This window comes from Dicentrarchus labrax, unplaced genomic scaffold, assembly GCF_905237075.1.
Source record: "Dicentrarchus labrax unplaced genomic scaffold, dlabrax2021, whole genome shotgun sequence".
In the NCBI taxonomy this organism is placed as follows: Eukaryota; Metazoa; Chordata; class Actinopteri; family Moronidae; genus Dicentrarchus; species Dicentrarchus labrax.
The window spans coordinates 18,327,166-18,345,691 of NW_026136705.1; the positions used below are offsets into that span (position 1 = coordinate 18,327,166).

The 18,526-nt window shown below is 41.3% G+C and overlaps 1 protein-coding gene across 15 annotated transcripts in view; it reads right to left on the reverse strand.

Moving 5' to 3' along the window:
• Positions 1–18,526, reverse strand: part of synj1 (synaptojanin 1) — a 28,541-nt gene that overhangs the window by 4,430 nt on the left and 5,585 nt on the right. For 2 of the 15 annotated variants that reach the window (XM_051399814.1, XM_051399815.1), the window contains exons 6-33: positions 17,921–18,004; positions 17,558–17,635; positions 15,170–15,231; positions 13,206–13,302; positions 12,525–12,700; positions 12,359–12,440; positions 12,093–12,245; positions 10,678–10,843; positions 10,230–10,253; positions 9,572–9,763; positions 9,029–9,113; positions 8,565–8,705; positions 8,280–8,472; positions 8,040–8,198; positions 7,747–7,903; positions 7,388–7,514; positions 6,496–6,708; positions 6,334–6,412; positions 5,944–6,109; positions 5,677–5,856; positions 4,967–5,095; positions 4,727–4,765; positions 3,966–4,013; positions 3,178–3,219; positions 2,350–2,391; positions 1,575–1,627; positions 1,290–1,479; positions 869–1,182 (exon numbers count right to left, since the gene is read on the reverse strand). In XM_051399814.1, the coding sequence (XP_051255774.1) occupies positions 869–1,182; positions 1,290–1,479; positions 1,575–1,627; positions 2,350–2,391; positions 3,178–3,219; positions 3,966–4,013; positions 4,727–4,765; positions 4,967–5,095; positions 5,677–5,856; positions 5,944–6,109; positions 6,334–6,412; positions 6,496–6,708; positions 7,388–7,514; positions 7,747–7,903; positions 8,040–8,198; positions 8,280–8,472; positions 8,565–8,705; positions 9,029–9,113; positions 9,572–9,763; positions 10,230–10,253; positions 10,678–10,843; positions 12,093–12,245; positions 12,359–12,440; positions 12,525–12,700; positions 13,206–13,302; positions 15,170–15,231; positions 17,558–17,635; positions 17,921–18,004 (3,471 nt within the window). Of the gene's footprint in view, positions 1–554; positions 579–868; positions 1,183–1,289; positions 1,480–1,574; positions 1,628–2,349; positions 2,392–3,177; positions 3,220–3,965; positions 4,014–4,726; positions 4,766–4,966; positions 5,096–5,676; positions 5,857–5,943; positions 6,110–6,333; positions 6,413–6,495; positions 6,709–7,387; positions 7,515–7,746; positions 7,904–8,039; positions 8,199–8,279; positions 8,473–8,564; positions 8,706–9,028; positions 9,114–9,571; positions 9,764–10,229; positions 10,254–10,677; positions 10,844–12,092; positions 12,246–12,358; positions 12,441–12,524; positions 12,701–13,205; positions 13,303–15,169; positions 15,232–17,557; positions 17,636–17,920; positions 18,005–18,526 lie in introns of all 15 variants that reach the window. The other 13 variants (XM_051399829.1, XM_051399816.1, XM_051399817.1 and 10 more) reach the window with 13 other exon arrangements.

Genomic DNA, 18,526 nt, shown 5'->3' on the forward strand with positions numbered 1-18,526 from the left:
AAACTCCACAGGGTACCTTTAATCAGGCCAACTTAAAACATTTACAAACACATATTGTGTTTTATTACACTGACTACTGCTGACAACTTATGTGTGTATCACAGTCTACACACAATCACCAACTCTAAAACAAATACATGAAGTAATACAAATTAGACAAAATGTCAAATTAAATATGGAGGTCATTGCATATGTGCTCACTCCCAGGACTTGATCCACGGAGAGCAGATATGAAAGGACTAGTGAGGGGAAAATGGCCAACAACAAACATCACATTTTCATCCGTTTTTCATGTCATTTATGATTTGATATGTTGACCGACAAAAAAAAGAAAATAATTCTCCATTTTGTGAGCCTAGCACAAAACAATGCATGACCTTGCAGTGGACTAAAGGTTAAAACAACTTAGGAGGAGATGTAAAAGGAAGGAATATCAATTTCAAAATGAGACAGGAGGAGGTTACTGGGTGTAATGTATGAGAGGTAACAACATCAGAGCAGAGGACTGTTGTGCTATGGAGGATGAGACAAAGAGGTGGTTTAACATCAAGTACCTGTCACCCTGAGGGCTTCTCCAGCTTGTGAGAGAGAGACAAATGTATCAGAGAGACAAAAGCAGGAAGAATGACACAGACAACTAAACTCATCTGATGTGAAACAAAGGAGCAGAAAGAGGCTATCTACTTATTGTCGCAGTTTCCACCTCCTGCAATTATCATAATTTAGCAGTCAAACAAGCAGAATTTGAGCAACAATCTTTAGTACATGATTAAAGCAAGCAGCAACATCTCGGTGTAGATAATTATGGTGGTGTTCTGCGCAGTTGCTGAAATTCCAATAATCTAATGAAAAGGAAGTTGGCACCAACCTGCGCAGCTGGGGCTGTCTCAGCCTTGGCAGCATCAGGTGGCAGAGCGTGAGAGGAGCGGGAACGTGGTGGGGGTTTAGGAGAGGCTAGACCCTGTGGAGGCCCAGCAAGAGCGGCAGGAGGGGGCCCTGCTTGAGGAGCCGCAGCTTGCTGCGGCTGGAGTGGAGCTGGAAGTGTGGGCTGCATCGGTGGTGGGAGTTGGGACTGAGCTGAAGGGGCAGCTTGTTGGGGTTGCATGGGTGGCTGCATGGGTGATGGAACTTGGGGTCTCGCTGCAGCAAGCTCTGTAGGAGGTGGTCCTGAGAGAGGGGGACCTGAGGGAGGAAACAGAACAGAGTTAAATTTTAATAACTGTATCATATTAATAAGATCCTAGTGTCAATAATTTAGTATATTGTCCTCTGAAAACACATGTCCTTACCCAGAGGCAAGTCAGTCGGTTTAGCCTGTGCACTTGGCACAGGTCTTGGGGCTCCGGGGTGGGTGTCTGGGATGGGCCGAGGGGCCCCAGGATGCACCTCCGGGATGGGTCTGGGTGCTCCAGGGTGAGAGGGATGTGGCGGGCGAGACTGAGGTGGCATACTGATTACCCCAGCTCGAGGAGGGATATTCTGAACGATGAAGAGGGAATAGAGAATAGGGAGGAATTAACAACTTCTTTAAAAATCAGTGGAAAAAATATGAATAATCAGGGTTGTAAACTCACTGGTCTGGGAGCACCTCCAGGTCCAGGAGCGCCCACTGCTGCCTGTCCTCGACCTGAAACAGACAAACCAACTACATTAGCAACAAAAATATGTCTCACTAGTCCATATTTATCATGTGTCCCCTAGGGAGAGATATAAGGAATACACCAAGCACACCCCAACCTATGACAGACCAAATTCCCTCTGACTAACTCCATTATTAATGATGACTCAGTTATTCCTTAGCTGCAGGAGGTCTGGAGAGACAGGCCTTGTTCTGCAAGCCAACTGCTTACTACGCAGCTTGCAAACATACACCTCTTCTTTCACTATTCTCATGGTGAACCCCTCCCTCAGAGCCTGCGAACATGTTCCCACGCGACTTAGATGTCGGCTTCTGTTTAATACTTCACTATAAAGTCACCAAACGTAAGTCAACCCTGCTAACCACACACACCCCTACTGTGACAGAGGGATTCAGCTAATCACGCACACACACCATACAAATGGGTCAGGTGAAGACAGGCCAAGTCACCAATAGGCCAAGCAACCAAACTCTATCCTCTACCCTGGGACAGGCTTAATTTGTGTCAGGGCATAAACAAATAACACAGGATTATAGTAGACAGCGGGATAATCTCGGCCCCATATCACTCCCAGGAAGTACAAGCAAACTCCACACAAAGATGGGCTTTCGTGGGAAAAATACAAGCCTACATAACTGAGGAACAATCCTGTGCCCTCACTGATTACATTAATGCTGAGTGAGGCTACGTCATGCTTTGTGACACTCACCTGCAGCAGCATCTGGTCGAGGAAGAGCGGGGCTTTTAGGTCCTTTGCAGCACAAAGGAAACCAAACCACATTACTGTTATACAAAAAGTGGTCACACGGAGCAGGTGTTCCCAATGACAACACTTTACAAGAAGCACTAGCGTATGGTGGGAATAATGCAGCAGAGCAGTGAAGCCTGAGATGCTGTGAGTCTGAATATCAACCTGCTGGAGGTGGATTTTCACACTAATCGCAGTGCATTAGTGTAGCCAACTGGCATAAAAATGAAAAGACTATAATCACCTGATCAATACTCTTTTAGTCCATAATGAAAGAGGGCACACTTGTGGTGTCCCATTCCTCACTATGTGCAACCATTTGAGTCAGACAATCTTCTGCAATATGTGTAACCTCATTCCTCCTGATGACAATGTTAGTGACTGATTAAAGGGAGTCTTTCTTGCACAAATTGTGATATTACTTTTAGACTCCAATCCTGCCCCCACACTAATTTGTAGGGATGTATTTATAACCAGCACAGAATATGAAATGGAGAAGAAGAAATTCTGCTTTTGGGGTAGAAAAGTCAGTAATTGTGAGAGTGTTTGGTCCCACGAGCTCTTAAACCTCCTTGGTTTTTTGCATTCCCCTACTTATTTTGCATTTAAATAAGCAGGCTACCAAACACATCTCTCTCACGTACACACACATACAATTAAGATGACCTAGCAGAATTGGTCAAAAGTGCTGCATCAATGTAAAAAAAAAAAAAATCTATAACATTGATGACTAGGTGTAATACTACAGGGATCGGATGACATTTAAAGAAACATCGCCTGGCCAGTTACCTTCACTGCCTCTCCTACCGAGCATTGGGCTGGGAACACAGTCTTAAAGTAAAAGAGGGGAAACAGTATTTTCAAAATAAAGTACACCAAAAACACACTAAGATTTTAGATGCAGTGCTGGTGGCACAATATGAAAAACTAGAATTACTGCCTTGTGTTTGTATGCCTCCGCCAAAGTTGCAGTTTACTCCATGTCTTTTTAAATAATACAAGTAATATGTAGTTAAGACTGAAGGAATCAAATAAAAATGTATTATTAGTATTTTTAAGCAAAATAGATTATTACTATATTGACATGCATGATTTCAGTGAATAATTATGAGTGAGAAACTCACTTTTTTTTTTACAGAGGAGTAACAGAGGAGTGATAGACGGTGCCACAACAATCAACTGAAGCTCAATATCAGCAAAACCAATGAGCTTGGTGGACTACAATTCTTCAAACATGGATGCTGCTGCTCAGAAGCTATAAATTCTAAAACATGAATGCTTCACACACATACAACTTCATCCTTGCAGCACAGAACATCTATACAATCACCACAGTTTCAAGCTAGGCACTAGGGGAATAAGAAAATGTTGATTTTGTTCTGTCATAACGTATCAATTCTCAAAAACAACAACAAGCTACCAAACACATCTCTCTCAAGTACACATACAACACTAAGATGGCTCATACTGACGCTTGATTGATCCATCAGCGTCAAAAAAGCATCAGTAACATCAATGACTGGGTGCAAGACTACAGGGATCAGATGACATATAAAGATAGCTGCCTGACCAGTTACCTTCACTGCCTCTCCTATAAAGCAGTGGGCTGAGACACTTGCCAAAGTCTTAAAGTCAAAGAGGGGAAACAGTATTTTCAAAATAAAGAACACCAGAGAACATCAAAACATCAGATTAAAAATGTGGCACAATATGAAAAAAAACAACAACATTGTGATCTACTCGGACATTAAATAAATTCAAAAGGACACTTTAACAGTGCTCACAGATATACCACAGAAGAGGGATAGTCCTAAATATTATTGAAAGGCAAACCACATTTTCTGTATAGGAATTTACATCCACAAAAATCACATATTATGGGGAGGGATTATACAATGCACAAGAAGCTTCACCTAAGTGGTCCTTCACCACCTCTCAAGACAAAAATCTTAACACGTACATAATCAAGTATGACTCAGCACCCCATGACAGATTACTGTGAGACCAATTTGGGTGGATAGTTTTGGCAAGATCCCATGTTTTAACATTTTAAGTTTAAAAGCTAAAGCTAAACCCAAGCCCAGTGACAATGTCACAGTCCAAAGCAAATGATTTACAGCCATAAAACTGTCAATAGTCATATATGAAGCCAGGCTTACATGCTCAGGTGTGCCTCTAGAAATGGTTAGCTATATGTTTCACTGGATTATCATTTACTCGATCAGCACTAATGCAATGTGCTTCTCTGTGTGTAGCGTCTGATGGAAAACAGCAGCCACTAGTTTAAATGCTTCAGCAATGTAAGCACATAAACACAGTTCCACAGCAATCACTTTACCTCCAGAGTCCTTTCTAACTGGCAGAGGGCTCATGCCTCCTTCAGGAATGAGGCGAAGCAGTGGGATAAAGGTGAAAATGTTAACATCTGCCTAAAGTATCTCACACTGTACCATGCTGAAAAATCCAAATCTCCACACTTCTAGTGGACAAAGGGTGCAAGCTATATTTCTATGATTCAAATGTCAGAAAAGGAGGCTTTTATCAACTGTATACAAGAAGGTTAAGTATGATACTTTACCTGAAGGTGGTGGTGGGCGTTGAGGGGGTGCTGGTCTGGGTGGGGGGGCGTTGGGACGAGGGGGAGGTTGGCGCTTGGGCTCCATGCTTTGAGATGTTGGGGCACCAGGCTGGAAGTCGACAGGAGGCCCTGGAAGGAAAAATAAATAAATAGAAGAGGTGCAAATGTATACATGAAAAGGGAGTGGTTTAAACTTTTTGCCTTTCAAACTTGTTTCCAAACAATTGTGACTGCCCTTCATTTATTTGGAAAAAGACATGACATAATACCTTAAAAAGTAAAGAAAAATGTATAAACTGTTCAAATCACACTGGTCAAACACTTATCAAGGCATGTGCCCTATTTCTGAAAATCAAACCGACAAACTTTGTGATTCAGTGTTTCAGACCATTCAGACCCAAGAAAATATTAAGCAAACACTGCACACATTTTCATACTGCATTAGAAAACATGTTTCAAAAGGAAAGAAGTAGTTTACTATAAGTCACACCACAAGCCTTCTAACACATCTAATTCTAACATAGATTAATTCAACACATTTTACCTGGAAATTCTGTCCCCAATGATGATGGACTTAAATCTGCTTCAATGCATTACAAACAGAACAAAATTACAGTTTATATTCCAGCAGGCAGGGACTGGATTCTGAGCAGATGATTGGATTGTACCTTTAGCAACCTGATTCCCGGTGTGTGTCATGCTACATTTACCTTGTGATGGTCGGGAGGGTTGTGAACGACTAGGCCTGCTGGGGGCTGCAGGTTCTCCGTGGGTGGGGGAGGGACAGGGGCTACTGCGGGGTGAGGGGAGAGGGGAGGATCCGGGGCCGGAGCCTGCACCAGGCTGCAGGTGCTGGGGAAGGATCTCCTCCACCTCATCGTCCACATCACCTGGTACAGAAGACATAAACGCATACATAAATTGGCATTCATATTATTGAGGATAAGGATCGGGATTGTTTGGCTGTCACTCCTCACCTTCCATATCATAATCATCGTCGCCCATGTCTGTATCCTCAGCAAGCAGGGTGGAGCTGGCCGAGGTGGGGATGCTTCCACAGATCCTCTCTACGCTCATCTCCTCCTCCAAACTCTTGATCCAGCCTGGACTCTTCAGACGGATGTCAATCATCTTGCCAAGGACCTACAATGTACCCAAGAGACATTGGTTGCCAGGTACACAACTGATGAAAGAGTAATGCAGAAACGCTATTTCTGTTGTGTTTGAGACACACAAATGTAGCACAGGGGTGATTAAAATTGAGTTTCAACGACAAAGATGGATACACATTTTGTATTTTTAATGTTAAGACTCGGAGGAGCATTTTTATATCTTAAAAGTAATTAATACAATCAGTGATGACTTACAGTGGAAGCGCTGAGAGACAGAGCAGCAAGAGCAGAGTACCCTTCCAGGAAAGTCACCCACATCTTCTCCTCAACAAACCTGCATAAACAAGTACACCGTCGATGCAGTCCAGCTGTTTGAAAGTGATGCATGTCAGTCTGTGTAGGGGATGTCAGGCTCACCTGATGAGGATGACCTCTCCAAACTGAGTAAACTTGTCCAGCAGCTCGTCTATGAGTGCATCGTCAAAGTAATCTTCAGGGCCGGAGGAGCAGAGTGACACCAGGATGGTGCCATCTGGAGGCCCCTGAAGGGCAATGACATCTTTGTAGACCTGGTGCCGATCCTCAGGGTCGACCTCCAGAATGTCCACATCCATTATCGCTACCACAGGCCTAGGAGGAGGATAAGAGACATTGAGGCTGGTGATGTTTGATTCAAGAGAAATGCCATATATTTGTTGCACCATTGTTACAGTATATTTCAGAGTCTATGTTATCAGTAGGTATATCACAAGACCGATACTTAAGTACCAAGTTGATACCAAAATTCTGTAAACAAGTGCAGCTGTTCCGACAAAACTTTTGTGCACAGTGCTCCGTCATCAACTCTCTTCCTTGCCTGTGTCTCTATTGCTGTGCTATGTGTGTGTGCAACGAAACACCCTGCAGGCGGTCAGAGGCGAGACAGAGTGGTGGATAGCTGTACATGCCCCCACGAACAAAAAGCAAATAAGAGTAATTTATTAATGTAATCCGTGCAAAAGATGTACAGATGAGGAAAATACACACTGCAGAGCACTTTCAAAGGAGAGAGAAACTCCTTCTAGACAGATACAAGACAAGATCGACAAAGATTAGAGAGTTTGTTAGGCATTTTTACCATGGTATCGAATTGGTATTGAGAATCGTGGATATTTACTGGTGTTGGTATTGATTATATTTCTGGTATCAGGACCAAGCCTAGTTATCAGTCGGTTCCGCTTAAATTATCATATTGCATCAAAATATACTTCAGTGGGGACAAACATGTAATTTATGCACTTCAATCTTACAGATATATCTTGTTACTTACCTGTGGTCCGAGGTCTTAAGCTCAGCCCTGCCATAGTACTTCAAAATCCCAGGGCTCCAGGGGTTCTCTGGATCTTCCTCATTCTCCCCAGATGTAGACGTTGCCCCTACTACATTCATCTCCTCAGCTGCAAAACATGCACAAATGCATATCAGTGCAAAGGCAGACAAACAGATAAAGCATCCATCTGTCATATTCTGTTATTCTGTCATATGCAAGTTCAGAACAAAAGAAGGAAGACAGGATAGCAGGATAGACCTAAAACATATTTTTGCCAGTGTTGTAATGTTGTCTGAGATAGAAAGGAAGGAAATAATTTGGGTGTGGTAAGACTTATCTGCAGTGGTTTTGCATCTTACCTGTTTTGTCAAAGTTCCACTTCCTCCTCTTCCAGAGTATGCGGTCAGTCCAGGCTGGTGTGCGGCATTTCTCACTGGTGTCATAATCTTCTGAGAAGAGGTCATATTTATAGGTGGGGGCAAAATCTAACTTCCCCTCAATGAAACCTCGGAAAACCTGTTGAAGATATTTCTGGATTAGTAAGGGCTATAAAATCCAGACTAGAGGTGGCTTGTTATGGTTCACTGTTTTCTGTTGAGAGGAAGTGAAAGTCATTAGTGCTGTAAACATGCACGTGTGCTGTACATCATACCAAACCAGCATTCTTCTGGTCCAACAACTGGTCCCCAGATGTCAAGGCATCCCAGTTCTGTTGTCTGATAAGGTCTTTTACTTCCTCGTTGGGCAGGCTGATTCGATAGTTAAAGTCTCCACACCAGAAAACGTAGTCATGCGAGTATAGCAGACGACCCTGGCAAGGAGAAGATGGATGTGGTTATGCTTAAGTTACGCAAAAATGTGTTTCAAAATGTGTTAATGTAATGGTTATTACCATGGGGAAGGTGAGTCTGCGTGTGATCTCATTGTAGTCATCGTTCCTCTCTTTTACTTGTGACTGGCCAGCAGCAAAGTGGGAGCAGACAAAGCAGATGCTGGTGGTATGGAACAGCAGGCGGATGGCCACACCGCCTTTATTGCCTGTAGCCCCGCCCATTCCAGTTTTTACAGTATCGACGGCAACATCCCTGGAAAGCATATTAAGAGGCAATCTGTTACCACACCTATAATTTATAGTGCAATTAGATAAGGGTCTAATTCAAATGTTTACAGTTTTTACCTGATGAAGGGTGCATGCTGGGGGCGGATGAAAACAAACAGACACACCCCCACCAGCTGCTCTGAAGCAAGCAGCACGTACTTGTGGTCTCGAGATATGTTTTTTTGGAGCTCAGCTGCCCAAAGTTTCTGGTTAGTGGTGCTGAGACGAGAACGGAAAGATGCGTCAGTGCAAAAAAAGGAAAAGAAAAAAACAAACAAAAAACACTCAGACGAGCCGAAAACAAAGTGAGTCAGAGGGAATATTAACATTTTATGATGTTCAATTTTAAGACGTGACAATATCCTCTGCGTTCTTCATCAAGATATATAACCTAAAGTATTAACATCTGAGTACATCCTATTATTGGATCAGGTCTAAGCTTAATCATAATGATTTTCTGTAATGTAAGTAGAGCCAATTCAGGACTTTGTGGATGACAATGACAGTTTAGTTGTCTCAGGCTTAGAATCTTGCACACCTACCTGGCACTGACAATGTTGCCAGCGTTCAGTTCAACCATTTCCTCAAAACCGATGGCAAAGATATCTATAGGGTTGGCTTTGCTGTCTGCAAAGAGAAATATTACACCATGTTCAACACAAGTATCTGGCCAAAATGATGACTACAATGACAGTAATTAGTACAATGTTCTGCTAACCTATAGGCAAACTAGCCAGCACATAACCTTACTTTAACCTACAACAATGGGTTGTTTTTATACTTTTTTTCCCTTTACGTATTAAATAAACAGTGTGTTAAAGAGTGAGTTTTTGAGGAGCTGGCAAGTAGATTTTGGTACTTTCAAGCCAGACTACCTGTTTCCAGTTTAAGTTAATCGGCTGCTGGCTGTAGCTTCATATTAAGCATACAGACATGAGAGTGATATTTTTCAGAAAGAAAGCGAATAAGCATATTTACCAAAACATTAAACTACTCCTTTAACCTAACAAATTAGAGCAGCCCTCAGAAAGATAATTTACAGAGATGACATCTACCACCCTTGAGTGCAGATAAACACAACATACCCTGGAACTCAGGATGCCCTGCCTTCTTTGGAGCATCCAACAGCCAATCATTGAGCGTCTGGTTGCGGAACGCAATGCTGCGAAACTGTTTACCCCCATTGACATTCCAGGTGCCGACACACACCCGAATCTGCTTGGGCCTCGTGTATTTATGGTAGTTTTGACACATTCCCAGCAATACTCTTGGGGAGGCTGCAGGGGGGAGGAGAGAAGGATTAGAGTGTAAAATGGTTGAATGTGCGTCTGCAGGAAGGGTGGCATACAGGGAAATGAAACAAAAATAGGAAAACGCTAATCAAAACCAACAGGACATCCAAATACAACAGAGGAAGGCTGAAACAATGTTCTAAAACATGAGGCATGGGAGATAGGATAAAAATCTGACAAAATAACATTCAAATAATCAGCATTGGTAGTGGTTAATTTCTGTCTGTAAAGTTCCACTCAAAGTGATGTTTAATTTTGAAAATCAGCAACCTCTTTCTTTATTCACTATTGCAAAATCCTATTGATATGCAACAGACAGACAGTTAAACCACAACCAACATTAGATTATAAATGAATGAACAATAATGAGTAGCAAACACAAATGATAGGACAACTATGTGATGGGATGAAAACATCCATCCAACTCGGGGCAGTCTGTCAGTTACTATACCTGATTGTAAGACGGGCTCAGTGACTAAGATTGTGTGCAAGAGCAGGAGGGAGAGAAGGGAGAGAAGGGCGGGTTAACCAGTGCTTTAACAGATAATGCTAGCAGAGCAGTTGGTCAGTATTAATCTAACTGGGACAGAGGGCTGACATATGGAGATTACACTGCCCACTTGACACAGAGCAGACAAACCCTTCTATTGTGCAGAGTAGCTTCTTGCTAACAGGGAAACAATGGATAAGAGGTCAAAACTCGTCAAAATATTCAAACCACCCCCGGTGGAGCAGGAATTAAATTCTTAAATATAGTCATAATAAAAAATAATGGAAGTTGCAACATATATTATGGAGCAAAGACAGTATTTGTTACACTTTTCATGAGTACATTTTAGGCAAGACGTGACCTTTTGACTCAATAAAATAATAGGTCATATATTGGAGTAAAGAATTACCGTAAAGACTGGAAGTGGTGAGCAAGGCCCGAGCTTTGTCAGCCAAATCACTGTTAAGCGTGGAGCCCAGCCTCAGGATGTCTATAGCCTCCTGCTTAGAACTGTCAAAGAAGTTGTTCTGGATGGTCCTTGTCACAGAACGTGCTCCATCTTTAAGCTTCCCCGCCTACAAACACACACACAGAATTAAAAACAATTAGATTACACCACCTTAATTATTAGCTATACTCTCACTTGGGGTGAAAACATGTCTGTACTTCCCACTCCAACCATGGAAGAGAAGAAAAGTAGGAACACATCAGAGAGATCCAAGTAAGGCAGTTTTTTTTTTTTTAACTGACCAGGAAGGATCACAGCTGCTTCACAAGGTGCAACAAATTTCACTGATTGATGTGCAACTGATTTAATGCCACATGGCGATAATTTTAATCGATTCCTCCAGGTTCATCCAATCAAAAGAGCAGATGTTGCAAGATAATTTAGGCTATGATTGGAAAGTGTAAGACGGTCATAAGAAAATGATCATTCAACAAGCCAGTACAATGGCTACTTTGTCTTTGTTTTCTTTTTAAATGAATTTCTGTAGATCAGAGATCTCCATGGATCTTTCTAGAGGTAGCCAGGTGAGGACGGTATGCATCACCAAGATACCTCAAGGGGAATAAAATCAAGTTTTATTTAAGGAGGTACCACCTATTCCATCCTCATCATCACCATTTAACCCACAGATACTGAAATCAATAATCCACCAGAAGTAGACCCACAGCTCAAAAACGCATCAACTGGCTTGTAACTTACCACAAAAGTAGAGAGGTCCAGATGAGAGCAGTAAGAGATAGCACACAAGAGTTAAGAAACAGAAGCACACAGCTCTACACACACAGAGGACAGACTAGGTGCATACAGTACAGGGTTTCTGCATTTATTGTACAGTGGTAGAACTTGTGCCATTTCTGCTATTAGTGTTTCCTCTTCTCGAATTCCATATAATAGACTGCTGTTAGCATACTCTATCTGAGATAAACTGGTCACAAGTAAGGAGAGTATTTATCAGGATCAGGTCTATTCCAGAGTTGCCAATTAAATGTCTACCATCTGCAAAGATCTAATACGACACGGATACGGCACATTCAGTACCAAAGTTTGCTGAATTTGCTTCAATAAAAGGCTGTTATTCACTATTTCATGTCCTCAGCTAGAAAAAAAAAATGTGGATGGCATTGTTACGGGCTAAGCTATACCATAAGTAACCCTTAGGACAGTATCAGATGCCACATATAAAATCTGACAAAATGAAAACCTACATTAAATGAAGCTCATGATGACCTGCTGAGCATTACACTTTTGCCTCAATGGTTAAACAGTTAAACAGAACTTGTGTATTTGTGTGTGTTTAGTGTGTCCACATTGTGTACCTTGGCCTTGCCATCCAGGGCACCGGTGCCCGCGTAGATCTTACTGACGGAGTCTCCATTGGCAGACCACATAGTCCTAAAAACCTCCTGGAACCTGGCCACCAGCTGGGGTTTCTCTGTCAGACCCATTTCCTCCAGCTGCTTTGGCAGCATCTGGTATGGTGAGGAATAGGGGGGTTAGACTAAAAGCATCATCACTTAAAAATAAAGGACAGCAGAAATGCAACTGCAATTTTATAACAAAAAAAAATAAAACACTGTCAGACCTCAAGGGCAAAAAAGGCCTGGACACTGTTGGTTCTATCCAGACAGTCCAGGCAGTTGGTCCTAATGGTCCCACCCTGAGTCCTAAAACGCATGTTATAATGTTTAGAGACAATACCAAAAATAAAATTCAACACTACTTTATACAGGTTTGTATTGGTTCCTCACCTTGCGATTCCTGTCTCTCCCGAGTAGTAGAAGAACCCACACTCTTCTATAAACTTGCTGAGGTAGGGTTTGAGGACACTGTGGAGTTTGTCTGCCTTGCCTCCTTTCACATTTTGATGGTAGTCGAAGTTCACCATCTTCACTGCTGATGCATGCTCTGATGCCTTCAGGTGACTCTGAGGAGAGAGAGAGAGAGAGAGAGAGAGAGAGAGAGAGAGAGAGAGAGAGAGAGAGAGAGAGAGAGAGAGAGAGAGAGAGAGGGGGGGAAACTTATTACCAGAAATTCAAACGAAATGCAAAAATGCTATGCACACACGCTGTGTCGCTCGTACCTGACCTCGACTCTAAGGAAATGGCAATGCTATTGACTTTGCTTCCTCAATAGAAATGACTGACACTCAAATAACTATGACTCAAGCTTTGCCAAATAAATACAATTTTAACTCGGATATTCATATTAATCAATGAAGTGCACTTTTATACCTTGACCTGACAAGATTTCAACATACAGTAATTGGGATAAGAAAGAATTCCTGTGTGGGTTTACACAACAAGGCAGCATCTGTTGTGACACACATCATTTGCCAGTGTTTATTGGACAAAGTCTGTGTTGCTAGGAGCACCAGATAAACCTCTTGCAGAACAAATCACTGCGAGTGATTTGAGAATGGTTCCTCTCACCTGAAATGCTTTGCTGAGCATGTGTTCCCCTTCCTTGCTCCCAAGCAGATTGATGATCACCTGTTTACCATACAACCTCCGCAGTGCAGTGAAGTGCCTGGACAACACACAGACACACATTATATATATATATATATATATATATATATATATATATATATATATATAATAAGCCTTGTTAAGGTCTAAAATAACATCACAGGACTAATGGTGTACAAATATCAGCATTTAATATACCTTCGTGCAACACCTTCATGCTCTTTACTAATGCTTAAGCTTGATGAATACACACAAGATTCATCAATCAGCAGTATATAATACACTATACAATGTTTATCACCCAGGACTGTATGATCAAGGGATGCAAATTATTTTGGTTTAATATATTGTAGATATGGATGAAATGGCAGCACCATTGAGCGGAGAGAAAAGCAGACATAGACTATCCTCTGCTACTGTTACCGTGTTTATAAAAAGATGTTATTCTCGACCTTGTACTATCTTAGGAATTTCAACAGAGACAGACCGTCACTGCTGAAAACTAACTAGATATTACACAGGATGAGTCACAAGTCCTGATCTGGGCAGATATTGAGATAGACTAGCTGCACTGCCAACTACTTAAAGGTGAAAAAATGACTAATTAGTTCCAAAATACAAATGGTGTACCATCTGTCATCCTTCTCTTGGCATTCTCAAGATGCCAATAAGCAAAGGAAAACATGACATTAATACTGAGCTCAGCCCATCTGAGTCTATCCTCTAAAGTCCAAGATGTTGATCTTTAAGAAATTAAAGAACCACTGGTGGTCTAGATAGCTTTCTAGCAACATGCTGCCTTGAACTGGGTGAATGGCATCACTGCTCTGAGACTTATCTTCCCCCTAGAGAGCCTGGGTTTCGTCCCTGTGGTAATCCATCTAACTGAACTGTCCTTAAGTAAACTAGCAACTCTAAAAAGTGCTGCTCTGTTACTGACCCTGCACATGTAATGTGTCTGTAGACAGGGAAAACAAAGGACAAAGAAAATGTCCATAAAAGGTGCAAAATTAGGATTTAAATGGATTTGTTTTAGGGATTTAATGTTTAAGACAAAATGAGGGTTAGGGTTATCTTCACAGACTTCATGTTTATGAGGCCATAAAATTTGTATATTGTATATAAATCAATCTTTCGGTATCAGACAGTTTTGTGAGCATTTACAGTTAAAATTATGTTGTGATACTTGCGAACCTTGAGCTACTTTCTAAAAACAAAGGAAACAAGACAAATGTGACTGGAATTAGATAAAAATGTGGATGATTCTTAGAAGGCTCATATTCATCGCTGCCCACCTTGCCTCCACAATTTACTGCCAGTAAAGAAAAAATGAGTAATCAAAGACCCACTCCATAACGGCAGCATAGCTATTTTTGCAACTTTCCAAGTAGAATTTGGAAGGATACAACTACTGAGAAGACACGATTGGCAGAAAATGATAGAATAGTCTGGATTTGAATGCCACACATAAGTGAAGACTTTCAATACTATTTTTTGTTTAACGCTGAGATATAAAAAGCTTTAATACACATATGCACAATTTTAATTGCATGCGCTATAAAACAATTTAACTTCCGGAAGAGATGTGCAAAAAGTCAAGAAAGGACTTCTGCAAAGAAACTGTCTGCAAATAATATAAAATAAGGTTATTAAGGTTGACAGCTAATCAAAGGCTACTAATGTACCCTTTCTGTTCCCTGCAATAAACCGGCCTCTGAGGACACACTTCAATTAACATCTTCCCCTTCAAGAGTCTGGAGAGCTTTCCTCTACCGTGGCTTGGGCAGTTACTGCAGGAGACATAGCATTATGGTGTCTCCTCTCCTCCAGAGGAGTGTTAATCTGTTGGAGGCCAGATAAAGCCGCTAAAAACTGCTACAGACACACATGTATACACTAAACACTATATAAAACATTTTAATTACCTTTCGAATGCTGGTGCATTTGCTTCAAATCCCCTTGAGAGTTTGACACGATGAGAGCCAACCTGCAAGGCAGAGACAGCAAGAAAAAGACAAAAAAGACACAAGTCACAGTGTCCTTTTTACTTTAAATGAAATCCTTTAAAAGGAGGATTGCACGAACACACATGTTGCAGATGACCAGAAAATCTGGGAGTGAAGAATGAAGTTCGGATAGAAATTTTGGATAACATTGAACGGTGGAAAACCAGACCTTTATAGTGGCAAATAAAATGGCATAGGACAATGGCAACACAGGGGAAGCATAGGGTGATTTGTTCATACAGAGACAAAGACACTGAGCAGCAGAGAAATATTGTTGCCTGTCATTCATCCAACACCTTTATTAGGAACTTTTAATCAAAGTGTTCCTTGCTTGCTTTTGGTCTCACCAATTCTCCTTCATTCTCTCTTATTTTGAGAGTATACTGGCACCAAAGAGCCTTACCGAGGAGGAAAGGCAGGCATGACCACACATGACCCCACCTTAACAGGACGCTCGCACGGTGGCTGTAAGTCGAAAATCTACTCACCCTGCACTGCAGGTCCTAACTTGTTGTTCCCTACTCATCTGTGCCTTTGCACAACATTCCCTACTGTTATTCATCTTCTCTTGCTTCTCTCTCACTGTCTTTAATAGCTTCTCATTAACTGAAAAGAAAAATGTCATCATCCCTTCTGCACTTTTCAGTTTCTGCCTCTTCTTCCTTTTACTGGTCACTCAATTCAGGTCACAAGCAACATACACACATCCTAAGTCTAAACCACCATCATCATAACCACTGCATTGTCTCTGTGGACATTATTGGGATCTCCTGAGTGCACTTTGACTTTGACTCTGTGTTCATACAATTCTAGTTTCTCATTTTCTTTGCACCACCTGATAATCTTTTCCTCTGCTTTGTATTCATCTGCGTCTATTTTTGCTAGGCCTGTGTTTGGCAGGGCTAGACATTTTGCTCCATGCTGCTGCCATTTTGTCATTCCTTCCTCTCGCTACTGTTGTTAAGGTCTCTGCTATGCATATTTAATAACTTCCTCAGATGGCATCTAAAAAGGACTCAGGTTACAGCTGTACACCTCAGACCAAAACCTCTTCACATTTTACTCAACCTCAACAGATAACACCTGGAGTGTTGCAATTGCAAATCACCCTTTTAACTCATGTCTGACAGTTCTATACTAATATAATACTAAACATTTTTATGTATATTACAGGTTACAGGTTTCATTTTACTTACTAGGTTTGTCCTCAACTGTCAGTTGACTATTAATCCGTTTCCGCAACTAATTCATCAGATGTTTGAATCTGTAATTGATTGATTCAATATTTGAATCATTTCAAAGGTTTTCTTGAAATTGTGTTCTTATTCAAGTAAGAAAAGCATATTTGTGAATATAACTGTAATACCACACATGACAATTTTCCCTTTACTAATTCCACTAATGATTATTTCCCCAAAACAACCAAGTAACTAAGTAATTAACTAAATTTTGTCATCAACCAGGATTCTAACAACTAATCAGTTAAGAGGGATCCTGACAAATGTACTGATTTACAGCTTACCCAGTAGGATTTTATGATACTACACTAAAAGTATGGTTCAGAGACACAACTATTTCTAATGTAAACTAACAGTAGAAAGATCAGTAACTCTTCTTCTGGACAAAACCGAAACTATCCTTCCTGCTCCGGGAATGAATTACAGGGTAAGGGGAGGAGAAAATAAGCTTACGAAGCCACAATCGGTAGAGGGGACTAAGAGCTAAAACATTGCTTTAAAAGCAGGAGGACTACAGTTTTGTCTGAAAACAACCCCGAGCCCACTACCCTCTGTTTTGACCAAACCATAGACCTTGTGGGCTGAATAGGTGACTAATATAGTCTTGGCTTCTCTTGGTCGTCTAAGAAATTTAACAGCTATTTTTTTCCCATATTATCAATTAACACCTATCCAGTTGCCTGGGGAATATCTTCTGAATAAGTTAAAGGGAAGTGGCTATGGGATGTTTTCAGACCAGGCTCTCACCTGACCAAAGAAGTCTGGGAGCTGAGGAAAACAGAAAAACGCCCTTTACCAACCACTACATCTATCATTAACCTCCCCCACGTCTGATCTTATCCACTAGTCTGTGCAATGTAAGGTCAAGGGCAGAAGAATCCCAATACTGTTGTTATGGTATGTGCTTAATGGATGAACCTAGTTCCTGCTTTAAATCTCAAAAATAGTATTTCCTTGACAGGTATCTTGGTTTTCACCCCTGGCCTTTGACACTGCACAGAGAAACCCCTATCTGCAGGATGAAAGCACCAACACCACAAGAGCCAGAACAAAAAATTAAAGGTTATACCAGGTGGGGGTTCTCATCCAGCTGTTTAGGGTGCCGATTCTCATTCAGTTGCAACAAAACACCCTTAATGGACTTTTTCTGAACACAGCGTGGACAAAATGTGTTAAAAAATAGGGTTAAGATATCCATTTCCTATTTTGCAAGAGCTCCACATAGGCTTCACCAGAGTTAAGTGTTTACACTTACACTGTGCAATCAACTGACTGAGCCTTATCTAAAACTGCAGCATTTACAAAATGGTCAGGACTTCTACACAAACACGAGGGCTGTTTTAGGATTTTCATATAATGTGGCTTAATATATGAAAAACCTCACATTCACAATTCTAGGCTGGCTTCATGGGATAGATTTAGTTTCCATTACCTGGATTCCTGGCTGCTCCCAGAAAAGAGGAATGGACCCACGGATCTGTATGAAGGATGAGACTCTGTCATCCAGGAAAATAACCTGTTCAAAACAAGAGGAAAGTTTGGTTAAGTTTGTTTGCAATGTGATGTCACACATGTGTAAGTAGACATACAACACTATTAAAACACATTTAAAGAAAAAAACAGAAACAACCCCAATCATAAACACACATACACACTACATGAGGAACTGACAAAATGTTAATTCCTCTCCAACTGCCTAATGCAGAGAAGGAAATGTCTTCACACAACCAGCATGTGTCTGTGGCCACTTTGTCAGGACACAAAGAAAATCTAAAAGGAGGCATCACAATGAAAGGCAGTGTTGAAAGGCAGCGTGTCATATGTAGAAAGGCTACATTTTTCTGTCGTGTGCTGACGGAATATTTTTGAGACTCAATTCATTAATCTGCATGACCAAAAGCTGCAGGTGCTACAGGAGCTTCCCAGAACAACCAGAACACCTGACAATGCAATATAATAAGGCCTGCAATTACCATTACACATATGGAGCTCCAACTGCTCAATTTCTATGTCGACTTTTCCAGAGAAACCTTGAATG